The following is a 26,377-nucleotide window of genomic DNA, read 5'->3' as shown; positions in this document are numbered from 1 at the left end:
TGCGAAGCAGCAGGGAAAGGGGCATTTCACCGCCACCAGCTTGTATTGGCTGCTTGTCAGGGAGATCCTCGACAAGCAGCTGATCCGGGGATTTAAATGCCCTTTTCCTTGACACTGCGAAGCTGCTTGTCAGGGAGATCCCACCAAGCAGTTGATCTGGGGGTTTAAATGCCCCTTTTGGGGCATTCAAACCCCGCCGGCTTGGATCGACTGCTTGGCGAGGAGAAGTTCATGGAAGTTCATGAAATAATGGGCTTCCACAAACTGTGGTTCACAAACTATGAAATGGCCAATTTCATGATGAAATTTGGTTCATTTTGTGGTTTGTGCTCATGTCTACTCCTGAATGCCACAGGGAGAGAGACGGCATATTTGTAAGTTACTCCTAGCTTAGCTTCCCTTGCATATGTGTTGTGGCAGCACCTTGGCACCCTTAACACCCTTTCAAAATGACCCAAACAGTGCAGCACAACATTTTTAAAAAGTCTACTATTCAACTCATAGTAAATAAAAATAAAGAAAGCCCACCACATGATTGTGTTGTGGGGTTATTAAATGAGGCCAGGTGCAGATAAATGGACACACGAGGTATCAATAGCCTTTCCATCTTGACTTCCTTCCCCCCAGTTTAAGTCTCCATTGAACACCGATATACTGCCTTACACAGCATCAAACTGCTGGCCTATCAATATTAATATTGATATAATATTGATTGGCAGTGGGTCTCCAGGTTCTCAAGTAGAGATCTTTCACAGCACCTGCTACTTGATCCTTTTATCTGGAGATGCCATGGACAAGATTGCCAAATGGGGTCCAGAAGACTGGATCCCAGGGAGAGGGGAGTGTGCGAGACTTACTTTTTTATTGATACTCATGCACATAGAGTGCATGTGCATGAGTATCAATAAAAAAGTATCAAAAAAAATATTATGCCACTACTGGAAGATACATCATTGCATCATTGCACCTCCCCCACTTCTGGGCAGGCAGGCTGGCTCGCTGTCTGGCCACTCCTGCCCGTGCTGTGCAGGATACTGGGTTGGCTAGCCACTCACAGGTGGCACCACACAAGAGGCCAAGGAGCATGGCTGGCCACTTCCCTGGACTGGCGGAAGTGCTCAGGAAGTTGGGTGGTCAGGCTGGGCAAGCGAACGACAGAGCTGCCTGGAAGCAGGGAGAAGGAGGCAGATGTAGCACCAGGTGTTGAGTATTTTAACATTTCCCCTGGACTATCCAGAAAAATACCGGATGGTCTGGGTGAAAATTGGATATCCAGAAAAATACCGGACTGTCCGGGTGAAAACTAGCCATGGATTGAACTGCACGCCAAGCTGAGGATCTACCACTGAGCCATGGTCCCTCCTAAAGGAAAACTAGGATTCTAATCTCATCTACATCTGAATACCTTATGAAGTATTCAGTCAGTCAGTCTGTATCAGTCTTGGACTCCCATGTGTAAAATGAAAATAATGAGGACTTCCAGTGCAAGAGCACTGAGGGAAAACTCAATAAGGCTTGTCTGGATAGCACTTTTATGAAGAGTTCCTTTTCTCATTTTTTTCCTCTTATGGATGATTTTGAATCTCTCATCCCTGCTGTTTCAGCCTAAAAATATCTCTTTCAAGTTCTCTTTCCCTTTCTGTAAGTAGAACCTGTGATTCTGTATGTATGTGCTATTTTCTGTTTACTCACACTGAATTTCCACATAAATGTGTGCCTTTTTCAACATTATTTGTGCACAGAGAGTACATAGTGCATATAAACACTCTATACAATGAATAAGAAAACCGTGTAACATACATACACAGTACAAACTAATCCCCAAAATTAACAAAAAGAAGCGGAAAATGGAACTCATTGGGGAAAAAATAGAATCAAGTGTAAAAAATAAATGCAAAGGCATGGTTGTTCATTCCTAGTTTTTCCTAACTAGGAAGGCTGGAGAAAAATGGGGAATGGGAACTGAGGAAGAATTTAGCAACATTTCTAAATCTGCTGAATTTTCAAAATTTGGTTCTCAAGCTTCAATGGTAAAGTTTGGCCACATCTCAAAACTGAAATATAACATCCAAAAGAGAAATGTTTCAGTTTTGGCTGGCTAGAAGAATGAATGGAATTTAAAGGAAATCGGCTAAATTCATTGGGAGTTACCATCAGATACTTTCAAATGATACTTTCAGTTGTGTGTCTGTGGTGGTATATCTATGGAGATATGAGGAAGGGGCATGGCTAGGGTTGCCAGGTCCAGGTTAGGAAATTCCTGGAGATTTTGGGGGTAGAGCCTGGAGAGGATGGGATTTGGGGAGGGGCCTCAGAATGGTATAATGCCATGGCGTCCACCCTCCAAAGCAGCCATTTTCTCCAGGGGAACTGATCTCTGTCTCCTAGAGATCAGTTATAATTCCAGCCACCACTTGGAGGCTGGTAACCCTAGGCATGGCTCACTAGCAGAACATCCATTTTGTATGCAGAAGGTCTCAGGTTTAATCCTTGGCACCAGGTGGTAGGTGATGTAAAAGACCTTCAGCTGAGACCTAGGAGAGCTGCTCTTAGTCACAGTAAACAATACGGACCTTGACAAACAAGCTCTTTGGAGGTTTTTAAGCAGAGGCTAGATGGCCATCTGACAGCAATGCTGATTCTGTGAACCTAGGCAGATCATGAGAGGGAGGGCAGGAATGGTTACATCAGTGCTTAGTTCTTGTAACTCCTTCTTACATGCCCAGGGTATGGCCGATCTCCACCTTGGGGCCAGGTAGCAAGTTTCCCCAGGCCAGTTTGGCTAGGGATCCTGATGGTGTTTTGCCATCTTCTGGGCATGGAGTAAGGGTCACTGTGTGTTGGGGGGGGGGAGAGTTATTTGTGAATTTCCTGCATTGTTCAGGGGGTTGGAATAGATGACCCTAGAGGTCGCTACTAACCCTACAATTCTATGATTTTATAAGGCAGTGTCATCTGCTGATTGCACATCGGGCTTCGTTGGCACCACTAAAAATATCAACACCCCAATCAGCTACTGAGTTTGCATCCTGACTGTTCAGCAGTTTTTATGATGTGCCATTACAGAGCTCTGCACTATCTGAACCTGGAAGGGGGGGGAAAGGGGGGGGAGTTTTACTGGAAATGCTGCCATCCCTAGAGAGATGTCATGTCTTAGTGCTGGCCTATACATACCTGCCATGGAATTTTCCCTACTCTAAGCACGCTTCATTACTCGAAGGACATAGCCCTTCACTTTGCCCTTCGCTCTGCCCGTTGCCTTTATTGCATTGGAATTTCATTAATTAATGTCATCATTCATTTTCTAACATGCAAATCTAAAAGGATGTGCCTGCAGTGAGGCTGGGAGAGACCATTTGAATGTGATTTGATTTAGTCGTCGGTGTAATCAGAAGCTGAAGAGTGGTCGGGTAAGATAGAATAGTGGGGGGTTGCATTTTTTTTAAAGCCTGGATAACGCAAAGAAAAAGTGGGCAAGACAAAGTCATTTTAGAGACAATGGGTGATATTCAGATTCTGGCAACAGCCACTTCCAACTATTAGTGTAGCTGGAAATCAAAGAAAGAAAATACATCACTTCTAAACCATAGCTTTTCTAGGCACCAGCTGTAACGCCGCCAGGTTCTTTGAAATGTGCTGTAGCAAAACTTAAATGCAATATATTATATTGTATTATTCATCTGGAATTTCCTATCCCTTTGATATGATCCCTTTTCAAATGCTTGAAGTCCATGTAATTCTAATAGGTAGCTTTGTTCCCACTTTTTGCAAAAGTACTTCAAATAATATCACTATTTTATTTATTTCTTCTTTCCCAGAAGTTTCTCCCTGATGGTGCATTTCCGCTTGGAGGTATCAGAAAAAAGGATGTAGATTTGCCAGCTTGCATGGAATAGTGAGAGAACTCCTCTTGCCATCTCCCATCCCTCCTACTGCTTGAATGTGTAGTGGGAAGAAAATGACAAAGGGGTCAGTCAGCATCACAATAAAGTTTTGGGAAGTTTCACCTGGAAGTAACATTATGACACTGATTAATGCTTCCTTTCCTGGTGTCCCATCCCCAAAGCTCCTAGGGGTTGAGAGAAGAGGTCTTGCAACCCTAATGCAAAACCGAATTATTCAAAAAGGCTTTTTACACAGATAGGAGGACTGTATTGTGGGGTGGGGGGTCTCAGATGCTTCGCTAATGAGTTAGGGACCATAGACCTCACCACTCTGTTGCCTTACATATTATCTTGGAGTGAGGAAACATCTGACGTCTGCCCTTCCCCCGGCTGGATAGACCACCTACATATAATCTGTTGCTTTAAATATATACTCTTATATACTACCTGTGCTTCATGTTGTCTAATGTCAATCCTAGAATTGCTTATGTTCTGTTTCAGCATTTCTTCAACTCTGTATTGGATCTTGCTAATGCAATGTCTTTGTAAACTTGTATTTATTTACCCTATGGCATTGTTATAGAAATGTCCTTGATACTGATTGTAATAATCTCACACTATGTGATCTGCCTTGAGTCTCGATGAGAAAGGCTGACTATAAATGATATAAATAAATTAACTATATGTTGCCTTAATTCTCCATTTGGAGAGATTTGGGGAATTCAATTTTCATATCAGAGCACAATTGTAGACTTGCTGCTTGTCAGGTTTGAGAGACATGACCTCCAATACTTTCAAAATTAAAGAGTAAATCTCTGAATATATGGTAGGTGGGGAGTGAGGGAAAATTAATCTAATGGACATGTGCATCAGTGTACATAGCTGAACATTATGTTCAATGCATGTAATACATAACACAAATGGGTTTGATTCAGTGGTTCTTGTCTACTAAGTTTGAGTAAATATCTTGCCGTTGGAGAAAAGAGTCCTTACACTGGAGGAAGGACTCCTTGGAGGTTCTTCTCATAGTGAAAATGTGACATTATATACAAATAATGATATGCTGATTTATTGACCCACAATACAATGTGTGTTTAATGGCTTGTTGTGACAATCTGCACTAGGGGTGGGCATGAACCAGAATATGAAGCAAAGTTCGTCATGAACCAGGCCGGTTCATGGTTCACAAACCGGTGGTTCATGGGAGCTCATATCTCACAAACTGACAAATATTTAGCGCAGTTTGTTTGGTTCATATTTCAGTTCATCACTGCAGACAGCCTGGTATCTATCAATCAGTTTCCTAGGCAACAGAGGGGATGGGCTTTCTGCAGACCTTCTGCTGACCTGGAAGTGACATTTTCATGAACCAAATGAACTGGTTTACGAACCGCAGCAAGTTCGTGAAAATTTGTAGTTTGGAATTTTCTCAGTTCATGCCCATCTCTAGTCTGCAAGAAAGTCTGGAAGGGTTGTACACACTTATTTGGAGGACTGTTAAGAGTTAATCCATCTCAGAATCAGATAGTTTCAAGTGGCAGGCTACTCCAACGCTTCAGATTGGGTAGCCTGAGCTGGAAATAGGAGGGTCTTTTTTCAGTCCTAGCAGAGAGAGATCCAGCGTGAAGGAGTTGTGAGACAGAATCTTCATGGAGATCAGTTTACCACTAACAGGAGAAGTGGAAAGGGTTAGCAAGGAGGTTTAGGCAGTAGATGCAGAGTCCCAAACAGGCCAAAGAAAGTGGATAGATCTCTAGTGAGAGGAGAATTCCCCTACCCAGTCAAACAGGAAGGTAGCTATAGAGAGTGGAGAGATCCCTGGTTGGAAACTGCCTATGGAGACCTTCAGATTCAGTTAACAACTGAAGGAAAGCACTGGTGTGTGAGGAGAAGGGGATTGGGGTACTAGAAGGTGGGTATCAGCATTCCTAACTCCAAAAAAGAAAGAGAACACTAAAACAAAGCCTAAAAGCATAAGCCTTAAGTAACAGTGAAGAGCATAGGAATGGAAGTCTGTGCATGTTCTGAATTTTACCTTAGTGGTAGTTATATATGTTGAATTTTACCTCAGAATTTTTCAGCATCTGACTTCACTCGACTTTTCTCCTCTAATGTAAATAAACTAATTGGTTTTGTTTTGAACTTTAAAAATGCCTCTGGTGCCATTTCTGTGATTTAAGGACGAGAGAACGCCATACTTGTGTTTTTAATGTTGTGTATTTTACACTGTGTTTTTAAATTGTAAGCCACCTTGAGCAGCATTCTGAAGGGGCAACAATATAGAAATAATTTAAATAAATAAATATATAAACAATGGCAGGGAATGCCTCTATATTTGGAAAGATGCACTGTGAAGAAATGGTACAAAAATAAACTATGAAGTCCAATGAAGTCCAGTACCCATACACGAGTCCAGGTGGTTGGATAGCAAATAAATCCAAATGGGATAAAAAGAAGTCTAAATGCCATGCGTTAGATGGTGGCCCAAGCAGCTCTAAAAACCTTTGGGCTAGGGTAGCCAAATTTGACTTGGGAAATTCCTGAAAATGTTGAGGTGGCCCTAGGGGAAGGTTGAGTTTGAGGAGGAGGCAGAGTTCAGCAGGAACGTAATGTCAAGCTAGGCCTTCTGTTTTCCCTAGAATCTGCAGTATAGCATAGAGTCAGTCCTTCAAAACTGTCATTTCCTTCAGGGGAACTGATCTACATAGTCTAGAAATCAGTTAACATTCTGGGAGAAACCCTCCCCCCCCCCCCAAGGTTGCTAGCCCTACTTGGAGTAGGAAAAAAGGTATTTGTAGGGAACAATTCTGTCCTGGTTATAAGGGACTAAGAGACAATTCATTGCAGTCTGGTTTCAGGCCGAGGCAGGAGCCAGGTGTAAGAAACTAATTTGACTCCCTAAGAGCAGAGGGGTAGAAAATGGAATGGAACAGGCACAGTTTCCAGGTTAATGTAATGGATACATTCAGCCATGGTAACAATGGCCTTTTGTGGCTAACACACCGTAGTGAGATTTGTATCCTTGAATAAGGTTGCCAGGGACCTGGAGTCCCTCGACGAGGGAGCCCCATGTCCCTGGGCTCTCCCGGTGGGGGATTGGGAGCCAGCACTTACCCTGGCTTCTTTCTTTGCACGCACACGCAGCATGTGCATGCTCCCAGCTTGCGTGATGATGCCACTTTTTGGAGTGATGTCATAATGCGGGGGTCAAAGGGCTCCCCCGGGTCAAAAGGGCCTTTGACCTCACTGGAGCAGGCTGCTCTTGCCATGGCCTGCTCTCTGTTAGCACAAAGAGGCCGTGGCAGTGGCGGCAAGAGTGGGTAGCAGCGGCGGTGGTGGTGGTAGTGAGAGCAGGCGGCAGAGGCGGTGGCAGCAAGATCAGGCCACTCACACTGCCACCACTGCCTTCCGCTCCCACCACCACCACCACCTGCTCTCACGGTGCAGGAGTGCACCCCAGCCTGAGAGCATGCCGCACCACCCAGGGAGGGGTGCCCCTGGAAGCACACCCTCCTGCTGACCAAGTGGGTGTGGGGAGGTAAGGATGGGATTGGGGGATACCCCACCCTGAGTGGGGGAATGGGAACCCTATACTTGAACGATATGATATGACTGTAGGTTTCTGCATGAGGCTGTGCCTTCCCGAATTTTCCAAAGCAGAAAAAAAAACTGCAACTGATGCCTCTAGAGCCAAATGTGGCTGGAACAAAATACGGCTCTTGAAAAAAAAATGGAATCTTTAACTTCAGGTCTATTAGATCAGTTGACGGGATGCTAGAATAATCAGTATGTGAAGGGAGTGGCATTTATGAGGCTAAAAGGCTTCTTAGAGATGCTTCACAGAGAGGGAATTAACAGAGAGGAACAGTTGCCTGTAATCCAAGTGCAAACCTATGCAGATTTACTCCAGTGCACTAAAACTGTTGTGTATGATGTGCATTTGTTGCTTATTGTGAGACCACAAGACTGCCACTTCCCAATAAAGGAGTCACTCATAACAACCAGTAGTAGGACTGCAGGAATTTTTCCACATGGAAGCGATCTGTACTTTTAAGTGGCATATTTTTAGTTAAGCAAACAAACATTTTTTTTATAGTGGCTCTTCGCTGATTTCTTGTTCTGAATTTTCATCTTTAATCTCTAATTGTATCATTAATTGTAAACAGCTGCAGAGCCATGTTCCAAATGCTGCCTGTTCACTCCTAGCCAGCATTATTTGATCAGGTGTGAATCTGTTTCCTCCTTCCAATCTTTGTTTTATTGTTGCTCTGTACTGGCCAGAGCTTTGATTACTTGCTTTTAAAGCTAAGCAGGGAGGGATGTAGGTCTCAGACATCAAGTCAGAGGGTGCAGAGACAAAATGGAGACAGCGTGGTAGCAAGTAAATTCTTCCTAAACGGATCACAGATTTCACTAAGTATTGGTTTTTTTCCCCTTTTTTCATTAGGTACTTACGTTACTAAAGTGACAGCCACCGATGCGGATGATCCTGTTTACGGAAACAGCGCCAAGCTGGTCTATAGCATCTTGGAAGGGCAGCCTTATTTTTCTGTGGAACCACATACAGGTGAGAGATCCTGGATACTGACTTTCCCCAGATTTGGTGAAGTGAGAAGAAATGTTTCGAATGTTGCTTCACTGGCTGCGTTTAAACATAATGTGTAGGTAGGTGGCTGTCAACATTAGTCAACGTGTAGAGCGCAAGTATCTGACTCATTTCCCACCGCTGCACAAAGCGGCCTGACAAAGTACAAAAGAAAGAAGTCTGTTTACTAATGCTGTTGAGGCAACTGAGACCAATATAGCAGAAAAGCCTTGTCTAAAAGCTCACAGTTTCCAGTGGAAACATTCTGACCATCTGATCAGCCTTTGTGCTGATCTCTCTAACAGAAGTCAAACTTTTTGTGGCAAAAATTTTCATGTGCCCTAGTGCTCATTCCATGCATAAACTAAAAACTCCTGACTGGACTATAGTGGGACTGTTATGGGGGGTGAGGTGGAATTTCTTTTTCCAAAATTTTCTTTTTTAGATATAACAAGCGGTTCCCCTTGTTCTCTTTTCCTCTTTCAAATGTCTCATAATTTTTTTTTAGCCACATGATAAGTGTAGTTTTCCTCATGTGTGGATTTCTGCCTGTTGTTATGACAATGTTATATGATATGAAGGGTAAAAAGCAATCTGATGCAGCACAGATATGCTCGGACAAGTCCTGGTTTGTGTGAAATTGTTTCTTTAATGGCTCACCTTGTGCTTAATTTTTCAACTATGCTCATCGTATATGAATTAAGGGGGCAGATCCTAGAGAGCATGGGGTTTAGGGAGGGAAGGGAGCTCAGCAGGTATAATACCATAGAGTCCACCATCCAAAGAAGCCATTTTCTCCAAGGGAACTGAGGTGTGTTGGCTGGAAATCAGTTGTAATTCTGGGATATCTCCAGCTAGTTCGGAGGTTGGTAACTCTGCTCTCAGGGAAGGAAAGCAAGGAGAAAGGGGAAGAGTAGAATGAGTCTTATACAACCTGTTGAGTTGGGGGTATGTGTGTTGAATAGGGTTTCTTTGTTGTTGTTGTTGTTTTAACTGCTTGAGATTTGAAGTACTCAAGAATTATCAAGAATTTGATTGGCGGGTACTGTAACACCTCCGGATAATTTTGAGCTGTACCTCCTTTTTTTTTCTACCAGGAGCTTATCAAATGATGAGCAGTGGTACAGTTCAGTAATTTTAGTCTCTGAACTTAATGGCCTTTTGATCCTCCTCCACTCCATGCAAGATCCAGCCATTAACTGACTAACAGACCAATCCTAAGAAGAGATATCCCCTTCTAAGTCAAATACATTTAGAAGAGCACAATCCTATTTAGGGGCACACTGTAAAGAATTACAGCCTGCAAACCTATTTGAGAATAAGTCCAATTGAACTTATGGGAACTTACCCTCAAATAAGCATACACAGAGTAGTACTGATTGAATCTGTAAATTGGGAATATTGGATGATTGAAAAGGGAAATCTAAACAACATATATTGCCGAAGGCTTTCATGGCTTCACATTAGTTGTTGTGGGTTTTCCGGGCTGTATTGCCGTGGTCTTGGCATTGTAGTTCCTGACGTTTCGCCAGCAGCTGAGGCTGGCATCTTCAGAGGTGTAGCGCCAAAAGACAGAGATCTCTCAGTGTCACAGTGTGGAAAAGATGTTGGCAAGTCATTTCTATCTACTCAGGAGGGGTGGGGTTGAGCTGAGTCATCCTGTAAGAGTTTCCCAGGGTGTGGAATGCTAATGGAGGGAGGCTTCACTGTATCCTGAGGAGGTTCTTTTGCATATGGATTGGTGGTTGATATGCTCATCTTATCTGTAGGGCTATTATAAGATGTCAGGTGTTTTGTTAGTCTGGTATTTTTCAGGGCTGGAATGAATAAGGCACGGCTGCTGGTGAAAAGTCAGGAACTACAATGCCAAGACCACGGCCATACAGCCCGGAAAATCTACAACTAAGGAACATAGTGAGAACATAGATATATGCTGTTTATGTGCTAATAGGAAAGGTAGACGTTCAAAGTGTGTGCAATCCAGGGTTTCATTTTCAAAAGTTTCCTTCACCCATATTGTTTTTATACTAGAGTGGTAATGATGCTGAATGTAGACTTGTGTGTGTACCCTTGAACAAAACGTACTCTTTATCACCAGTGCAGTGCAATCATATCCATTTCTGCTCTGAAGTAATTTCTATATTTTTCAAAGGGGCTTATATCCAAGTAAACGTTTAGCTGGCTTATCCCTGCAGCGATACTTCTTCCTCGTGATTTTAACACAATAGTACATTCCAGATGGCTGCTTTCTTTATTTGTCCATTTTGTACTGGTGGACTTTCTCTTGCCTCAAGAGCATATGGACAAGCTCATGAATGTTCTAGAACAATCGGGTCTTAAAATATCCACTGACACATGGGCCCTTTTCACACTACTTACTTGCTTCCGAAACATCATGATATGTAATGCAAAAACCGTGGAAGATAGCATCTTGTCGCGATAGTTTTGCGCGACATCACACAAAACTCTTGTGAGAAGATGCTATCTTCCGCGTTTTTTGCACTACATATCGCAATGTTTTGGAAGCAAGTAAGTAATGTGAAAAGGGCCATGGTTAGCCTGAAAATTATTGCCATTAATGCATTTAATGCTACACCTACCATGACATATCCAACATCAACGAGGTCATTTTCATTTTAGTAGCAAAATTAGATTGTCACTTTGTGTCAGTTAATAGATATAATTTTGTAAAAAAATTTGGCATTAAGACCTTTGGGAAGAAACCCAATAGGATCCATTCCATATGTCACTGATCAATATACATTGCAAGAGGAGAGTGCAAGCGGAAAAGTTCGTTCATGGGTAACATCATCATCATCATTGGTTTTGTTGTTGATGTTTCCCCTTTTAAGGAAAATACAACTGATAATTGATACTGAGAACACCTCAGGAATGCATCCCCTTTTAAGCAACACACTGAAAGCAATTTAAATACTTCTAATCTTCCCTGAGCCCAATGGTAGAAAAAATAATAGCTCAAATATAGACACTCATAAAAAATAGCACATCAACAGTTGATGGACTCTGGTGAAGCAGTCTTTTTGTCGAGACCTCCCCAATTATTTATGTAATAATTCACAAAGTGAGTTTGAAGCAAGGTTTCCTCTAGCCAAGTTCTTGTGCCTTACCTTCTGTGCCATTAGCACTGGAGACACTGATGAATTTCTTGTTAGAGTTGCCAACCTCCAAGTGGGGCCTGGAGATCTCCCAAAAATGCAACTGGTCTCTACGTTACAGAGATCAGTTTCCCTGGAGAAAATGGCTGCTTTGGAGGGTGGGCTGTATAGCATTATATCTTGCTGAGGTCCCTCCCCTCACTAAATCCCACCCTCCTCAGGTTCCACCCCCAAATCTCCAGGAATTTCTCAACCTGGAGTTGGCAGCCCTATTTCCCATGAATGCTGTTTGGTCTGAGAATTGTCCATTGTGATTTAAGTTCTATTGGGAATGCAGATTTTGTTTAATAAAAGAAACCATTTAAACTAGGGGTCACCACCTTTTCTTTAATGAGAGTTAGTTCTGAATAATAATAATAACAAATATCCCCTTGTCCTATTATCAAACTTTGTTCTATCTTAGAAATAAGACATATACTAGGAAATGTGCCAGAAATGAAGCTATCAGCTAAACTGCATAGAAAATAAAACCATATGAGTTGGATCCAACCAGCTTTCCACAGGTGATAAGGTGAAAGGAAGGTTCCCCTTTAACCACCCAGAAAGGCTATGCTGGGGATCATGGGACTTACATTGGCAAAAGCCATGTGGGATGTAATAAGGAGGGGAAATGGGTGAGCAAAAGAGATGGCTGGATCTAACCCAATGAAATAAAAGCTTTTTAAAAAGTCTTCAACAGATCTTTTCATGATCATTCCCTGCGTCTTCTAGGGAATTCATGAGCTACTCTGCAGCAGCCAGCTGACTGTCTCTTGGAGACCACTGTTTTAAACAATCAAATTTGTGATGGTTTATACATCAACAAGCTCGCAATCTATCTTCCCACATACATTTTCTTCCATATTATTGACTTTCCATCTGTTGTTTTTTTTATAACGAAAAATGGATGTTCACATGCTCAAGTGTTGGGCTTGCATAACAACATTGGAAACCCCATGTACTGCAGGTACACGCAATCTTGAAATGCACTGCCATGAGCTGGAGCAGCCATTTTGGCAATTGAAAAAGGCATGGGAGGAAACAAGTGCCTGGTCCCAAGGTGTTTTTGGACCAATCAGGACCTTGGGACAGTCACCCACGTTAGGTTCTAAAATGGCGGCAGTGTCCCCAAGTCTAACTTGGGAACATTATCACATCTAGTTGTGCCCTCAGTCAGCTGATTCCAAAAGCTTATCCCCTTCTCAACAGGCCAAAGAAGATCTTAACCTCAAACATTGCTCCTGGGACTGGGTGACTGAACTCTTGATAAGAACACTGCTTGAAAAGTGCGAGTGTTGACCGATCTTGACTTGACTGATGCCTTGAAATGGAACTCCTTGCTCAGGTTCTTATTTATTTGTTTAGAAAATGTCTGTGCCTTGTCTCCAGGGGACCTGCTTGAGATAGTTTACAAAATTAAACATGGTAAAACAGCATCAAAAATGAGGAAAACTATTAGAAACCCAACACTAAAAAAAACCCTAGAATATTAAAAGGACCAACTATTTAACAGCTTCTCATGACGTAACTGCTCCTGTCCATTTCTCACCCATGGTTGCTTTCTGTGCTTGAACTCAGTTGGTTTTGACTCTGTGTATGCTTCTGCACCCCTCAGGGCCAAGCTACACATGACGAAAGACACTTGCTTGGCAAGTGGATTGAGTGGAGGGCAAGTGAACAGGGAGAAATACACTTGCCATTCAAGTGTCATTCGTCATGTGTAGCTTGGCCCTCAGTTTGAGACAGAATGGGAGCAGTCATGGCTTGGTGGTAGAGTATCTGCTTGCATGCAGAAGGTCCCAGGATCAACTCCCCAGCATCTCCAGTTGAAAGGGTCAGATAGTAAATCAAAGTAAGGAAAGTAGACTCTGTCGAACATGTTCTGCTGCACTGCTCATTCTACAATAACATCCGATCTCACTATATAGCTCCAATCTTGTCAACTTTACCAGGAAGATCTGAACAACATTATGTCTCTCCCTCCACCCCCTCTTCCAGATTCTTCCCAGGAGATAACTAACAAAGTTGCCAAATTTTCTCTTCAGGCGTTTGGGATACACAAGTGGTTGACTGAGCCTCAATAACTTACTTCCTTGTTTGAGGAAGGTATCTCTCTGTCCCCTCTACAATCTGCGCCCACAGTTCTGTGCTCGTCGCACTGCATAGGCCCTCCCAATTCTTACTTTATTGTTTTTTATTCTATTATTTTACTCTTCGGAGCTGTGGAGTGAGATTGATTGATTGGTTGGTTGGTTGGTAGGTTGGTTGATGTGAATGACCCCCACTGCCTGAGATCCTGGAGAGGTGCTTCCAAACAGAGTAGACAATACTGACCTTGGTAGACCAGTGGTATGACTTAGCACAAGGCAGCTTCATTTGTTTCTGTTTCAATTTGACCATTGGACAACATTGGCATAATTCTACAGTCAATCTATTATTAGAATATATCAGCTGCTTTTGTGTTTCTGTAGAGATATTCTGAAACATTTGATGGACAGGATAAGTGTGCATCTGTATTTACAATTCTCTCTCTCTACTGGCATACTTAACATTCCACTATACTGGAATTTATTTCAATTCTCCATCACTGATTCCTCTCTTACTCATAAATAATTAATTACCAAAATTAACTGTATTTACTTCAGGTCATTGCAACCTGATTCAAGAAACATTTGTTTGTGTTTTTGTGTGATCATTTATTTTCTGCAGTGGACACAGTTACTTCAGTGTTGGAGATGTTTTCCAAATTCTTCTGATAAATGATATGTTGGTTGTTGTCTTCTTAAAGGCTATGAAAATAAATAAGGGAAAGTACTGAAGTGGAAAACTTTGACCTTTCAAAACGAAAGCAAATTGTTGTGAAAAACATCTCCTGTTTCAAAAACACCATTTATTAATTGTTTCACGTGGTGGTGAGGGGAAATTAAGCAATTCTGTCCTAATTGTAGCAGTGTGAAAAACAGATGAATCAGCTTTACCACATAACTTTGGCTGCATGCTGTGAATAAAATTGTGGCTTGTTTAATCCAACCCTGGTTAGTTGTGTAGTTTGCGTGCAGAGGGCCTAAAACTGAAGGCTGTTGGCTTGACTTCAGACCATGATTTCAAGCTGGGGATCCTGACTGGTTTGTTAACCACAGCTCATACTGTCTATGGTTTGCTATGTTGTCTGAATTCACAAACAACTGTTTATTCCAGCATCCCAAAACAAAGACAAAAGACCCCAAATATGTGTGAAATTTGGTTTAACTGAACAGCATATTGGTGTTGGACAATGCTATCAAGTTGTAGACAACTTATAGTGACCCTGTAGGGTTTTCAAGGTGAGAGACATCAGAGGTAGTTTGGTATTGCCTGTTTCTGTATAACAACTCTGGACTTCCTTGGTGGTCACCCATCCAAGTACTAATCAGGGCAAAGCTTTCTTAGCTTCCAAGATCTGACAAGATCAGCTATACCATGTTGCCTTTTCTAGTCCCAAACAGTATATTAGCAAGCAAGAGTGGGTTACACTAGGAGGCAATGGCACAATGCTTACAACTAGAGGCAAGCATGAACTGAAATACGAACAAAAATTCATTACAAACCAGGCTGGTTCACGGTTTGCAACCTGGCAGTTCATCAGAGCCCATTTCTGACAAACCGTCATGAATTTTAGGCTGGTTTGTTTGTTTTGTTTTTCACTTTGTCAGTGCAGACTGCCTGGTGCCAATCAATCAGTTTCCTAGACAATGGGAGGGGGTTGGCTTTCTGCAGCCCCAGAAGTGACCTTCTGCTGCCCTGTAAGTAATGTTTTTACAAACCAAACGAACCAGTTTGCGAAGCAGGGCAACTGTGTGAAAGTTTGTGGTTTGTGGTTCGTGAAATGTGACGAACCTTGAACTGCACGGTTTGGTATTTTCCTGGTTCATACCCACTTCTACTTAAGACAGTTTCCTGGGCTGCAATCAGTTTAGCTGACTGCCGACATTTCTGAGCAACAACAGCATGAGTTCAATGATAGTGAGTTCAACTGGTGATCATCATATTGAAGTTCTCAGTATCCCACCCATATCGCAATGAGGATGTTAGTGGGCATTCCCAGTGACTCCTATGGGTTTTTTATACATCACATTCAGCCATTTTTTTTCACCCAGAGCTAAGCTACAAGTGACACCAGACACATATTTTTTAATGTGTCGGGGATGCAATTGTAGTTTTCAAACATAGTTTTCAAAGACAGAGCTGCATGGGAGAAAATTGTTTTCTTGCTATCTCAATGAAGAGAGGAATGCAGGACCTTTTCCCTAGCATGGGGAGGCAAGGGAGAGGAAGAGCTGGTAGTTCATCTCTCTATTGAGATTGCAAGAAAACAATTGCAAAGTTCCTCTCCCCAGCGATCCCACATGTCTTTGAAAACTGTCTTTGAAAAGCTCTTTCCCTTCCCTGCATTCCCGTGCTAGGGACATAATGCTGGTTTCAACTACAGTTCACAGATAAAATCACATCCCTGACACATTAAAAATCACATGTCAGGCATCACTTGTAGCTTAGCCCTCAGATTCACTCAATTCCCCTCCTTACTACACCCTTAACACACATTGCTTTTGTCTATGCAGCTCTCATGATCCCCAGAATATCCTCTTGTGGGGAGGGGTGATCAAAGGGGACCCTTCCTTCCTTTTTCAATCGCAGAAAAGCTGGTTACATCCAACGCCATGCCTTAGGGCCAAGCTACACATGACGAATGACACTTGAACAGCAAGTGTATTTCTCCCTGTTCACTTGCCCTCCACTCGATACACTTGCTGTTCAAGTGTCATTCGTCATGTGTAGCTTGGCCCTTAGTCTTGTTGTTTCCTCAGGGCCAAGCTACAAGTGACGAATAACACTTGAATGGCAAGTGGATTGAGTGGAGGGCAAGTGAACAGGGAGAAATACACTTGCCGTTCAAGTGTCATTCGTCACTTGCAGCTTGGCCCTCAGATTAATTCTTCTTTAAAACAGTTAAACACAGATGATGTAAACAAGTCTTCACTGAAAAGTTTTATGGTATATAATTCAGTCTGTCTTGAGGAAGAAGGTAATCTAAAACCCTAATATTCAAGCTGCATGCAATGGATTACTTAAGAAGCCACTTGCAGTAGAGAACAAGCATTTTCCAAAAAACAGCTGGGGAAAGAAATATGCCATAGGATTGCTTCATAATCTGCACATTTGCAAGAAGTAGATATGATAATATCTCACATGCATCATGGACACTTTTGATGGGATTTTGTGCGCAGTTGTTAGGAAGCTAAGAGTAATAGATCAAATGTCACTACAGTTTCCAGCCGTTTGTGGAATCATAAATTAAACCTTCTGGAGGCTGGTATGCATAAAACATGTAAATGATACAGGATTCTTGGTGCTGCTTTGGGAGCCCAGCAGTCTGAGTGATAGCCCCGCTGTTTTCAAGAACAGGTGGAATGGGTAGAGGGAATGCCTGACTGAAAGATATATGGGCCTTGAAATTCCTAAAATTGGATACTTCATGTTGTTTTGTGTGCAACTTTGTGGGTCCAGCCACTGCTTTTTTCCCCCCCTTAAGAAAGGTACCAGTACTCGTAGATATGGTTGCAGAGATTTCTACCAGTTCTCCCCTCAGAACATGGGAGATTACCCCACAAAGTGCTAGTATTCTGTACTGGTGAGTAGAGATAGGCATGAACAGAAAAAAAACCAAACATGATGTTCATTGTTCATTGCCATTCACGAACAGAGACTCACAAACAACCACGAGCATGGCCCTGTTCACGAACTTGTTCATGGTTGGCTGTTTGTGGGGGCCAGCAGGCTCTCCTCCAGTCATCATCCAAGTCAAGATCCCTACTGCACTACTCCCAGAAACCTGGCCTGAGCAGGCACCAGGAAAGGTACCAGTAATAAATAATAGCTTGGCCCAGAGCCTGGCAGCAGCACTGGAACTTGAAGGGGTTCCCTATCCCACCAAACACAAAGAAAATTCAAGCTCCAATGCACTCTCTCTATCAAAATGAGAACAGCAACTGCCTCTCTACTGTCTGCAAAGTCAGAGCTGAAAGCCCCCCTCCCCCTGGTCTTTGCTCCCTTGTAACAAATTTGGAGCTCCACACTTGAAAGGAAGACCTGCCTATCAAGCTAAATTGGGCTTAGATTGAGGTTTCCAGGGCAACAGCAGGAGTTCAGACAGAGTTCAGAGAATCCCTGCCTAAGTTGCCAAGGGAATTGATTGCAGGTGCCAGACGGTCTGGCTTGACGAACAGCAACGAACGAGGCTTGCAACGACCACCTGTTCATTTAGAATGGGGCCTCACAAACAGCTTGTTCGTGAACAGCAGATTGGGCTGTTTGTGGCTTTTTTTTGTTTGTATTGCTGTTTGTGCCCATCTCTACTGATGAGTACCACCACAAAAAAGCCCCATTCCCATCCCTGACCATAAGGACAGCTGGGTATTACTATCTAACAAAGGGTACAAGGTCTCTCTCACTAAGAAGCTTCATCTTCAAATTCAGAACACATTTTACTGACTTGTAGGAAAGTGGGATAAAAACTTGGAATTTTAATACTTTAATGGAGGAGGGGGAAATTTAAACAAAAACCATATGAATCAGAAGCAGAACATTGGTCCATCTAGCTTTGTATCATGTTGCCTGAATAACAGCAGGTCTCAAACAGAATTGTTGTCCCCAACACCAGCTGTTTAAAATCATTTCATTGTAGATGTCGTGAATTGAACCTGGGGCTATCTGAATGCCATGGACAGAAGTTGGGCCCATCAGCATGCCAAGAACGTATTGTGGATTGAATCTGGTCCCATCTTCATAAAAAGACTGTCCCATGGACTGAGCCTGGGCTCATCATCAGCAATAATATATTATGGATTGAAGCTGGGCCCATCTGCATATGAAGAACATTTTCTGTCCCTTATCCACAGACGGCCGGAAACAGGGATGATGCAAAAGGCTGCCCAAACTTATTTCCTGAAGTATAGGGAAAAGAGACTTCTCAGTCAGAGAATGAAAGCAAAATGGTGGATTTTTGTCAGGCTTAGGTCTGCATGATGGGTCGGGAGTTGGACATTGACTTCTTTTGAGGCCAAGTGGAAATTATTGGCTCTGCTATATGATTGTTAATTTCCATCTTCCTCCCTAGAAATGTTGGTTTTGGTGATGTGCTGAGTGGAAGAGGCCACACTAGAATTCTGACAACTCCATAAATGCAATCTCAGCTGCTCACATAGGCCAACTTCTTCTCAGACAACTGTACTTCAGCTAGGGTTGCCAGCCTCCAGGTAGTGGCTGGAGATCTCCTGGAATTACAACTGGTCTCCAGGCCACAGAAATCAGTTCACCTGGAGAAAATGGCTACTTTGGGGGGTGAACTCTATGGAATTATGCTATGCCAAGGTCCTTTCCCTCCCCAAACCCCACTTTCTCCAGGTTTCTCCCAGTTTCACCCCCCAGATATCCAGGAATTTCCCAACCTGGAGCTGGCAACCCTAACTTCAGCTCATGATAAAAGGCAGCACCTTGGCACACCCTCGGCCCTCTCTGAAAGACTCTTGACTATCTTCAAAATGGCTGTCCTCTGTGGTCTTGACAGGCTGGAAAACTGGGCTAAAAGAAAAGAAAATTAATTTCAAGAGAACTAAACGTAAAGTTCTGCATTTAGGCAGGGAAAAAAATCAAATGTATAATTATAAGATGGGGGAGACTTGACTTGGAAGTAGTATGTGTGAAAAGGATCTAGGGGTCTTGGTTGACCATACACTGAACATGAGTCACCTGTGTGATGTGATGGTTAAAAAGGCAAATGTGATTTTGGGCTGTATCAACAGAAGTATAATCTGCAGATCATGGAAAGTGATGGTATTGCTCTGTTCTGCTCTGGTTAGAGCTCATCTAGAGTATTGTGTTCAGTTTGGGGCACCACAATTTCAGAAGGATATAGACAAGCTGGAACATGTCCAGAGGAAGGCAACGAAGATGATGAGGATCTGGAGACCAAGTTCTATGAGGAAAGGTTGAAGGAGCTCAGTAAGTTTAGCCTGGAGAGGAGACAACTGAGAGGTGATATGATAACCATCTTCAAGTACTTGAAGGGCTGTCATATAGAGGATGGTGTGGAGTTGTTTTCCATTGCCCAGAAGTCCAGACTAGAAGCAATGGGTTGAAATTAAATCAAAAGAGTTTTTTGCTAAACATTAAGAAGAACTTAGAGCAGTCCCTCAGTGGAACAGACTTCCTCAGGAAGTGGTGAGCTCCCCTTCTTTGGAGGTTTTTAAGCAGAGGCTAGATGGCCACCTGACTGCAATGCTAATTCTGTGAACCTTGGCTGATCATGAGAGGGAGGGCAGGAAGGGTTACATTAGAGCTTAGTTCTCATGGCCCCTTCTTACACGCCCAGGGTAAGGCTGATCACAAATTTATGGTCAGGAAGCAATTTTCCCCAGGCCAGTTTGATTAGGGATCCTGGGGGTGTTTTGCCTAGGCATGGAGCAGGTGTCACTGGGGAAGTGGGGGGAGGATGGGGGGAGGTAGTTGTGAATTTCCTGCATTTTACAGAGGGTTGGACTAGATGACCCCAGATATCCCTTCCAACTCTATGATCCTATGATTCTGTTCTTCTCCATCCCCCTCCTCTCCAAAACAGCCAGGCAGACCTCCTGTCCCACATAACCAGACAATGAGCTTTTGGAGATTTTGAGCTCTCAGCTCACAGTAATTCTCCACTGAATGGTGCTAAATAGTGGCAGAAAAGGCTGGCAGAGGGAAGGAAATCTCATGCTTGTGGGAGACCTGAACCCTTACCATCGCTTCAGGGGGTCACTTCCTTTGTACAGATATCACTTGCAAACTCCTTGCGAAAAGGTGCATATGAGTTTATGGGTTCTTTTCATTTTTAGGATGTGGCAGACGACATTTTACACAGAAGGGAAAGCCAGCTGGCAGTGATCAGAATTTTAGAAAAATCATGGGGATTTCTTACCTATCAAACAAAGATCTCTCTTTCTGCATTGTAGAAGAGGGAAGAGTAAAGATGCCGCTATAAGGATAAGCATTTGCACGGAGCTTACTCAATGTGGGGAAAGATATACTACAGAGGGAAATATATATTTATTTTAAAAAATGGAAATTCCCATGAGTGTAAGTGACTGATCATTATAGATATTGATTGACATTACAGCCCATGAAAAGGTGGAAAGTGTCCTTGGTGCAGGGCTCTTGGAGACCTTTGTTTATGATGACCCTAATGTGGGACTGGGTAATCTGTAGTGGCCTGCATACAGCCGTCGATAACAATGTCACTCATATTGTTCTATTGACCACAGTGACTGGCATAGTGATACCCTTCAATTGAAGCCAGTGAAACTAGAAAAGTGTTGCTTTGCATAGGATAGCAAAGGGTGCTTGGCTTTCTTCCAGTACTGCTCACCACGGTTGAAACTTGTAAGGAGGTATGCAGCCAACAGCTGTCATCAGCCAGGTAGCTGTGAACTAAATAAAACATGAATCTATGAGAATGGCATTGTGTTGTGTTAAGTGACGGAATGACTCTCTCCTGCTTCCTTGAGTCTGATGGCTGGTGGCTTTTGGCCCAGCAAAGCTAAAATAGCAGCAGCCAACCAGGATGGATGGATGGATGGATGGATGGATGGATGGATGGATGGATGGATGGATGGATGGATGGATGGATGGATGGATGGATGCTGGAAAAATTGATAAGCTACACAGGTCCAAGACAATGTCCATTCATTCATTAGAAGAAAAATTTAGGCTATTATTGTTATTTGTTGTTAAATAGTAAAAGAGTTATTCCATCACGGCATAATATAATGTTGCACCACGGGGCGCCCCCTGGCGGTAGTGGCGACGGGTCTGGGCGGGGAGGCCCCGGCGAGTCCAGCCTGGGTGCCTTGGCGGAGCCGACGGGTCCCTGGCCGGCGGAGACTCCTTCCCAGGCGGCCTCAGACATGTGGGCGGCCCTTATCTGAACCGGGGGGACCGGTCAGCACTTGGCTCCACCCAGGCCAGCTGTGCCTTAGCTCTCAGGGCAGCCTGGCCTCTTTCAGCCACGTCAGCCACGTTCCAACTGGCAACCTCCTCCTCGGCCCGCCTCCAGAGCCTCCTTAAATCCCTTTCCCCCCTCAGTTCCCCCCTCACTCCCAAGTGCCTCCACCCAACGTCATCCCCACCACCTGAGCCACCTGTGGCCACACCCACTGCACTCACCTCCCCCTGCCCCATTGGGGGGTAGCTTGCCAGGTTGTCCCGTCTCCCTCCTGCTCCTCCGGCCTATTGCCCGCCTCCCCCGTGGCGGACAGCTGCTCCAGCCACTGCCGGCGTCACCTGGAAGGCCCAGCTGCTTCCTGGGTGGCCCTCCCGTCCCGGATGGGCCGGCCCCTTTCTCCACCCTGCTGCCTCGGGCTGCTTCCTGGGCTGGCCTGGTGTGCCTGCGCCTGCATCTGGCAGTCGGGCGCGGCCCTGCCCGGCCCACCGCGGCCTCCCGCCGCGCTGGGGCTTCTTCTTCGCCGCTGCGCAGCCAGCCGCACTCCCAGGCCTTTTCTTCTGCCGCCGGTCGCTCGGCCTTCCAATGCCCCCGGCGGCGGCGTGGCGGCGGCTGGTGGGTCCGTGCAGGCGCCGCCATTCTCCGCCATCGTTGTGGTCTCCAGGGTGCTGCGGCTCTCCGCCGCCACAGTCTTCGGTCTCCCGGCAGCCCTTGTTGCCGGGTGAGTGGGGCCGGGGTCTCTGCCGGGGAGGGGGTGGGGGTGGCCGCAGTCTGAGGCCGCTGCGCCGGGCCTTGGACATATAAAATATATGGATGGTATTAGATGTATATACAAATAATCAAAAAGACAAATAAATGGGTTCTAGATCAAATCAATCCTGAATTATTCCTAGTAACTAAAATGATGAGACTGAAGCTATTGTACTTTGGTCACATCATGAGAAGACAAGACTCGCTGGAAAAGTCAATAATTCTAGGAAAAGCTGCAGGCAGTATGAAAAGAGGAAGACCCCAAAAAAGATGGCTAGACTCAATAAAGGAAGTCATGTTAATTAGTTTGCAAGATCTGAGAGAGTCAGTTAATAATAGGACATTTTGGAAGTCTTTCATTCATAGGGCTGCCATAAGTCAGAAGTGATTTAATGCCAAATAACACATACATACACTCTTAAATGTTTATCCCTCACTTTTCTCACCAGTGGAGACCCAAAGTGGCTTCCAATGTCATTATCCTCTCCTCCATTTTATCTTCACAACAAAATCCCTGTAAATCCCAGGTTAGGCAGAGGGAAAGTGGCTGGGCCAACGTCACCCTTTCACAGTTCCATGGCAGACCAGAGAGTTGAACCTAGGCCTCTGGGATCCTAGTCAGACACAGCAATCCCTACAGCATGTATTCCTTGCATGACAAGCTCCAGAACCACAGTTTTCAGGTCATGATTAATTTAAAACAAGTTCCATCTTGAGTGCATATGATGTTTTTGTGCCTCTGCAGTCTATAATGTTCATCATCTCAGCACGTCCTCAGAACTCCCCCCTCAGAACACACACATAAAATGTCTGCAGTGTTATTAGGAACAGTTTTGAGTGCTAAATTTAAAACAAACATACATTTTCAAGTGTTTGAAGGTGCAGATCACAGTTTGTGATCAAATTGTCATCTGAGCAAAGGAGTGTTTGCCCATCACCTGAGTTGCCAGCTTTTGCCTCCACCCCTGCTACTTGGCTGGTGAGGGGGGAAGGCACCTGTGCCTCCCTATCATGCTGGAAAATGATGTTATTTTCTAGCATGATGCAGAAGAAACAGGTCGCGGCAAGGGCTGATTCAGTAAAAATTGTACCTAAACACTAAGTGCAATGGGGAAGCACATGGGTAACTACCTGCTGTCCCCCATGCCCACCTGGGGACCTTACCCATTACTGTTCTCCAGTAGCTAAATAAACTGTCCTCTCAGGGAAAATGACTCTAAAGAAGGCTGTCCTTGGAACTTCCTCCAACATGGAAGAGCACAAAGCAAAATTACTGAAAACACCTTAACAACCTAGATCCTATTTATTCAGCTTTTAATCAACAACTTTATTGAGGCACAGATTACCCTGAAAAATGCAGATACTGGAGATACTGACTAGAAGACTTGAGATGGGATCCAGACCACTTTTTCACACAATCTTTCCCTTTTCCCCTCCTTACTAAAGTCTCCAGTTCACACGACTTTTGTGCCTAAAGGTCCCATGATCCTTCCTGAACATAGCCTTTTTTGGAATGGTCAAATGGTATCTCTCCTAATTTGGATCCAACCCAAGGACTTTGTTTGTTTCCTTGTTTTCTCCACAAGTTACTTCAAAAAAGAGAGAGGAGGCTGTATTAATTTCCCATACAGTACACAGTAATAAAAAACACTTTTTGTGTATGGCCCTGTGGGGGGATTGCCTTATGTTCAGCATTATCTTTCTTTTGGGTATAGGGTTGCCAGGTCTCCTTTGCCAGGTCCTTTCACTCCCCTAGCAGGAGATTGGGAGCATGGTACGTAAGTTGCTGCTCAAGGGGCTTGTGCAATGATGTCACTTCTGGAAGTACCGTCATCACATGGGGGTCAAAGGCCAGCCAGGAGCACTCCTGCATTCACCAAAGGCCAGATCAGGCCCTGAAGGGCACAATTCTTCCCAAAACAGGCCCGCTGTGGGTGCAGGAGCATGTGACATGGCTCGGGGGCATATGCTACTGCTTGGGGTGTGTGCTGCCACTCGGGGGGCACACCCTGGGGGAGCGCACACACCCTGCCAGCCAAGTAAGTGGGTGCGGGGGGCCAGAGATGGGAGCAGGGGATCCCCCGCCCCTGGCGGGGGAATGGTAACCCTACATAAGTTCAATATTTGGGGGGGAGGGGAAGTAGGAAAGGAAATGGCAGAAAGTATAGAAGCCTGAGTTTGTTTTGAAACAAGAGTAAAAGGGATGGGAGGGGGGTGAAACAGCAGAGATGAGAAATTCAGAATCATCTCTAGTGCCCCCAGAAACACCACAAGAAGTTTCCTACCCTTTCATCAGTGCTGCTTTCTAATAAATGAGGTTCTTGGGTATTTTCATTGTAGACATAATCCTTTTTCTTCTGTCTGTGTGGCTGCAAACATTGATGAGTTTTAGCACCACGGTTGTTTCATTAATCAGAAAAGCAAAAAAAAAACCCAACCTTTTTTGGAGGAAAAAATGAAAACTGGAAATGAACAGCTTGTCAAATGGGATAAATTTACTACTCAATGACACCAAATTAGTGATGTATCTTACAGTGGACTTAATGATTATAACTGCCATAAATCATGAGTATTGCCTGCCAGTTGGGTATGAGGCTATAACTTAATTTTTTCCTGTGTTTGTTGTTGATAAGTTGGCTTTCTAATATTATTTATAAAGGCATGCAAATTGTGTTTTTTCTCTAATAACTCACTGGCTTCCAGTCCCCACTGCACTTTCTCCTCCTGTGGTTAGCTGCTGGAAGTTGCTGAGAAACAGGACTCATTTTTCAGCTTTTGCTACGATAGGTATTCCATCACAACAGTCATTATTGCAATGACAATTATCATAATGGCACATTATCTAAAGTGACACCTTGTTCTGGAATAAAGGCAGGTCAGGAACCCCCAGAATATTTCTTTATCCCCCTAGTAATTTTTTACTTATTTATGTTGCACACTCGCTACAATAATTTAACACCTAAACTGCTTTCAGAATTTAGTATAGTGTGTGTGTTTGGGGTGCCCTTTGACGATACAGAACAGAATGTAGGGAAAATAGAATGTATGTTGTATGCTAATGAACCAAAGTGTGGAGTTCATTGCAAGATCCTCTTGTTTCTTGGGGCTCCTGGGCTCTGCCCCCCCCCTTCGTGTGTGTGTGTCTGATTGCATGTGCGCAAAATGCAAAGCTTTTGTGCATGAAAGTCCCTTGATATCCAGCACATTCTTTTTCATTTATTTATTTTTATAGAATAATTTTATTGATTTTCAAACATAACATTAAAAAACACCATCTAGGCCACAGACATAACATTCAAAGTTACGTAAAGGAATAGAGAAAGAAAACCATATGTGATAAAAGAAAAAAAGCTAAGAACAAAAAAGGGGGGAAAGGAAAAGACATGAAATAGGCAGTGTTGAATCAACCTATTAATGGATGCAGAGGAGTTAGCCGTGTTAGTCTATGGTAGCAAAATCAAAAAGAGTCCAGTAGCACCTTTAAGACTAACCAATTTTATTGTAGTGTAAGCTTTTGAGAATCAAGTTCTGTTCGTCAGATGCATGGTACAGAAACTGGTCAAATATATTGGAACTGGTCAAATATATTTGACCAGTTTCTGTACCATGCATCTGACAAAGAGAACTTGATTCTCGAAAGCTTATGCTACAATAAAATTGGTTAGTCTTAAAGGTGCTACTGGACTCTTTTTGGTTTTCCTATTAATGGAGGATTTTTCAACTTTATCTTGTGAAATATAGAACTCAGAGAGGAAATTTTTAATGGCGTTTTTTCTTTTTTTTTCTAGAGCATTTCTTGTATGCTACAAATCTAATCTCTTTTCCAGTTTGAGGAAGGGTTCAGATAATACCAACACCAGCACATTCTGTTTTAGTGGTCAAAGGGCACCCTCACTTCCTTGTTTTCCAGCACAAAAGCTTGCTGGTTCCAACCCTTTGGTTTGCTTTCCTTTGTATAACTCAGGATTGAACTTTGCTATGGAATCCTGCTTTG

At 43.6% G+C, this 26,377-nt stretch overlaps 1 protein-coding gene across 1 annotated transcript in view; it reads left to right on the top strand.

Moving 5' to 3' along the window:
- The window catches only part of CDH8 (cadherin 8), a 348,996-nt gene that overhangs the window by 146,906 nt on the left and 175,713 nt on the right, over window positions 1-26,377 (top strand). Inside the window, exon 3 of the mRNA XM_055000337.1 lies at window positions 8,332-8,451. Coding sequence (XP_054856312.1) covers window positions 8,332-8,451 — 120 coding nt within the window. The remainder of the gene's footprint in view (window positions 1-8,331; window positions 8,452-26,377) is intronic.

The sequence above is a fragment of the Eublepharis macularius genome, chromosome 16 (genome assembly GCF_028583425.1).
Source record: "Eublepharis macularius isolate TG4126 chromosome 16, MPM_Emac_v1.0, whole genome shotgun sequence".
Lineage (NCBI taxonomy): Eukaryota > Metazoa > Chordata > Lepidosauria > Squamata > Eublepharidae > Eublepharis > Eublepharis macularius.
This window is presented reverse-complemented; position numbering and strand designations above follow the sequence as displayed.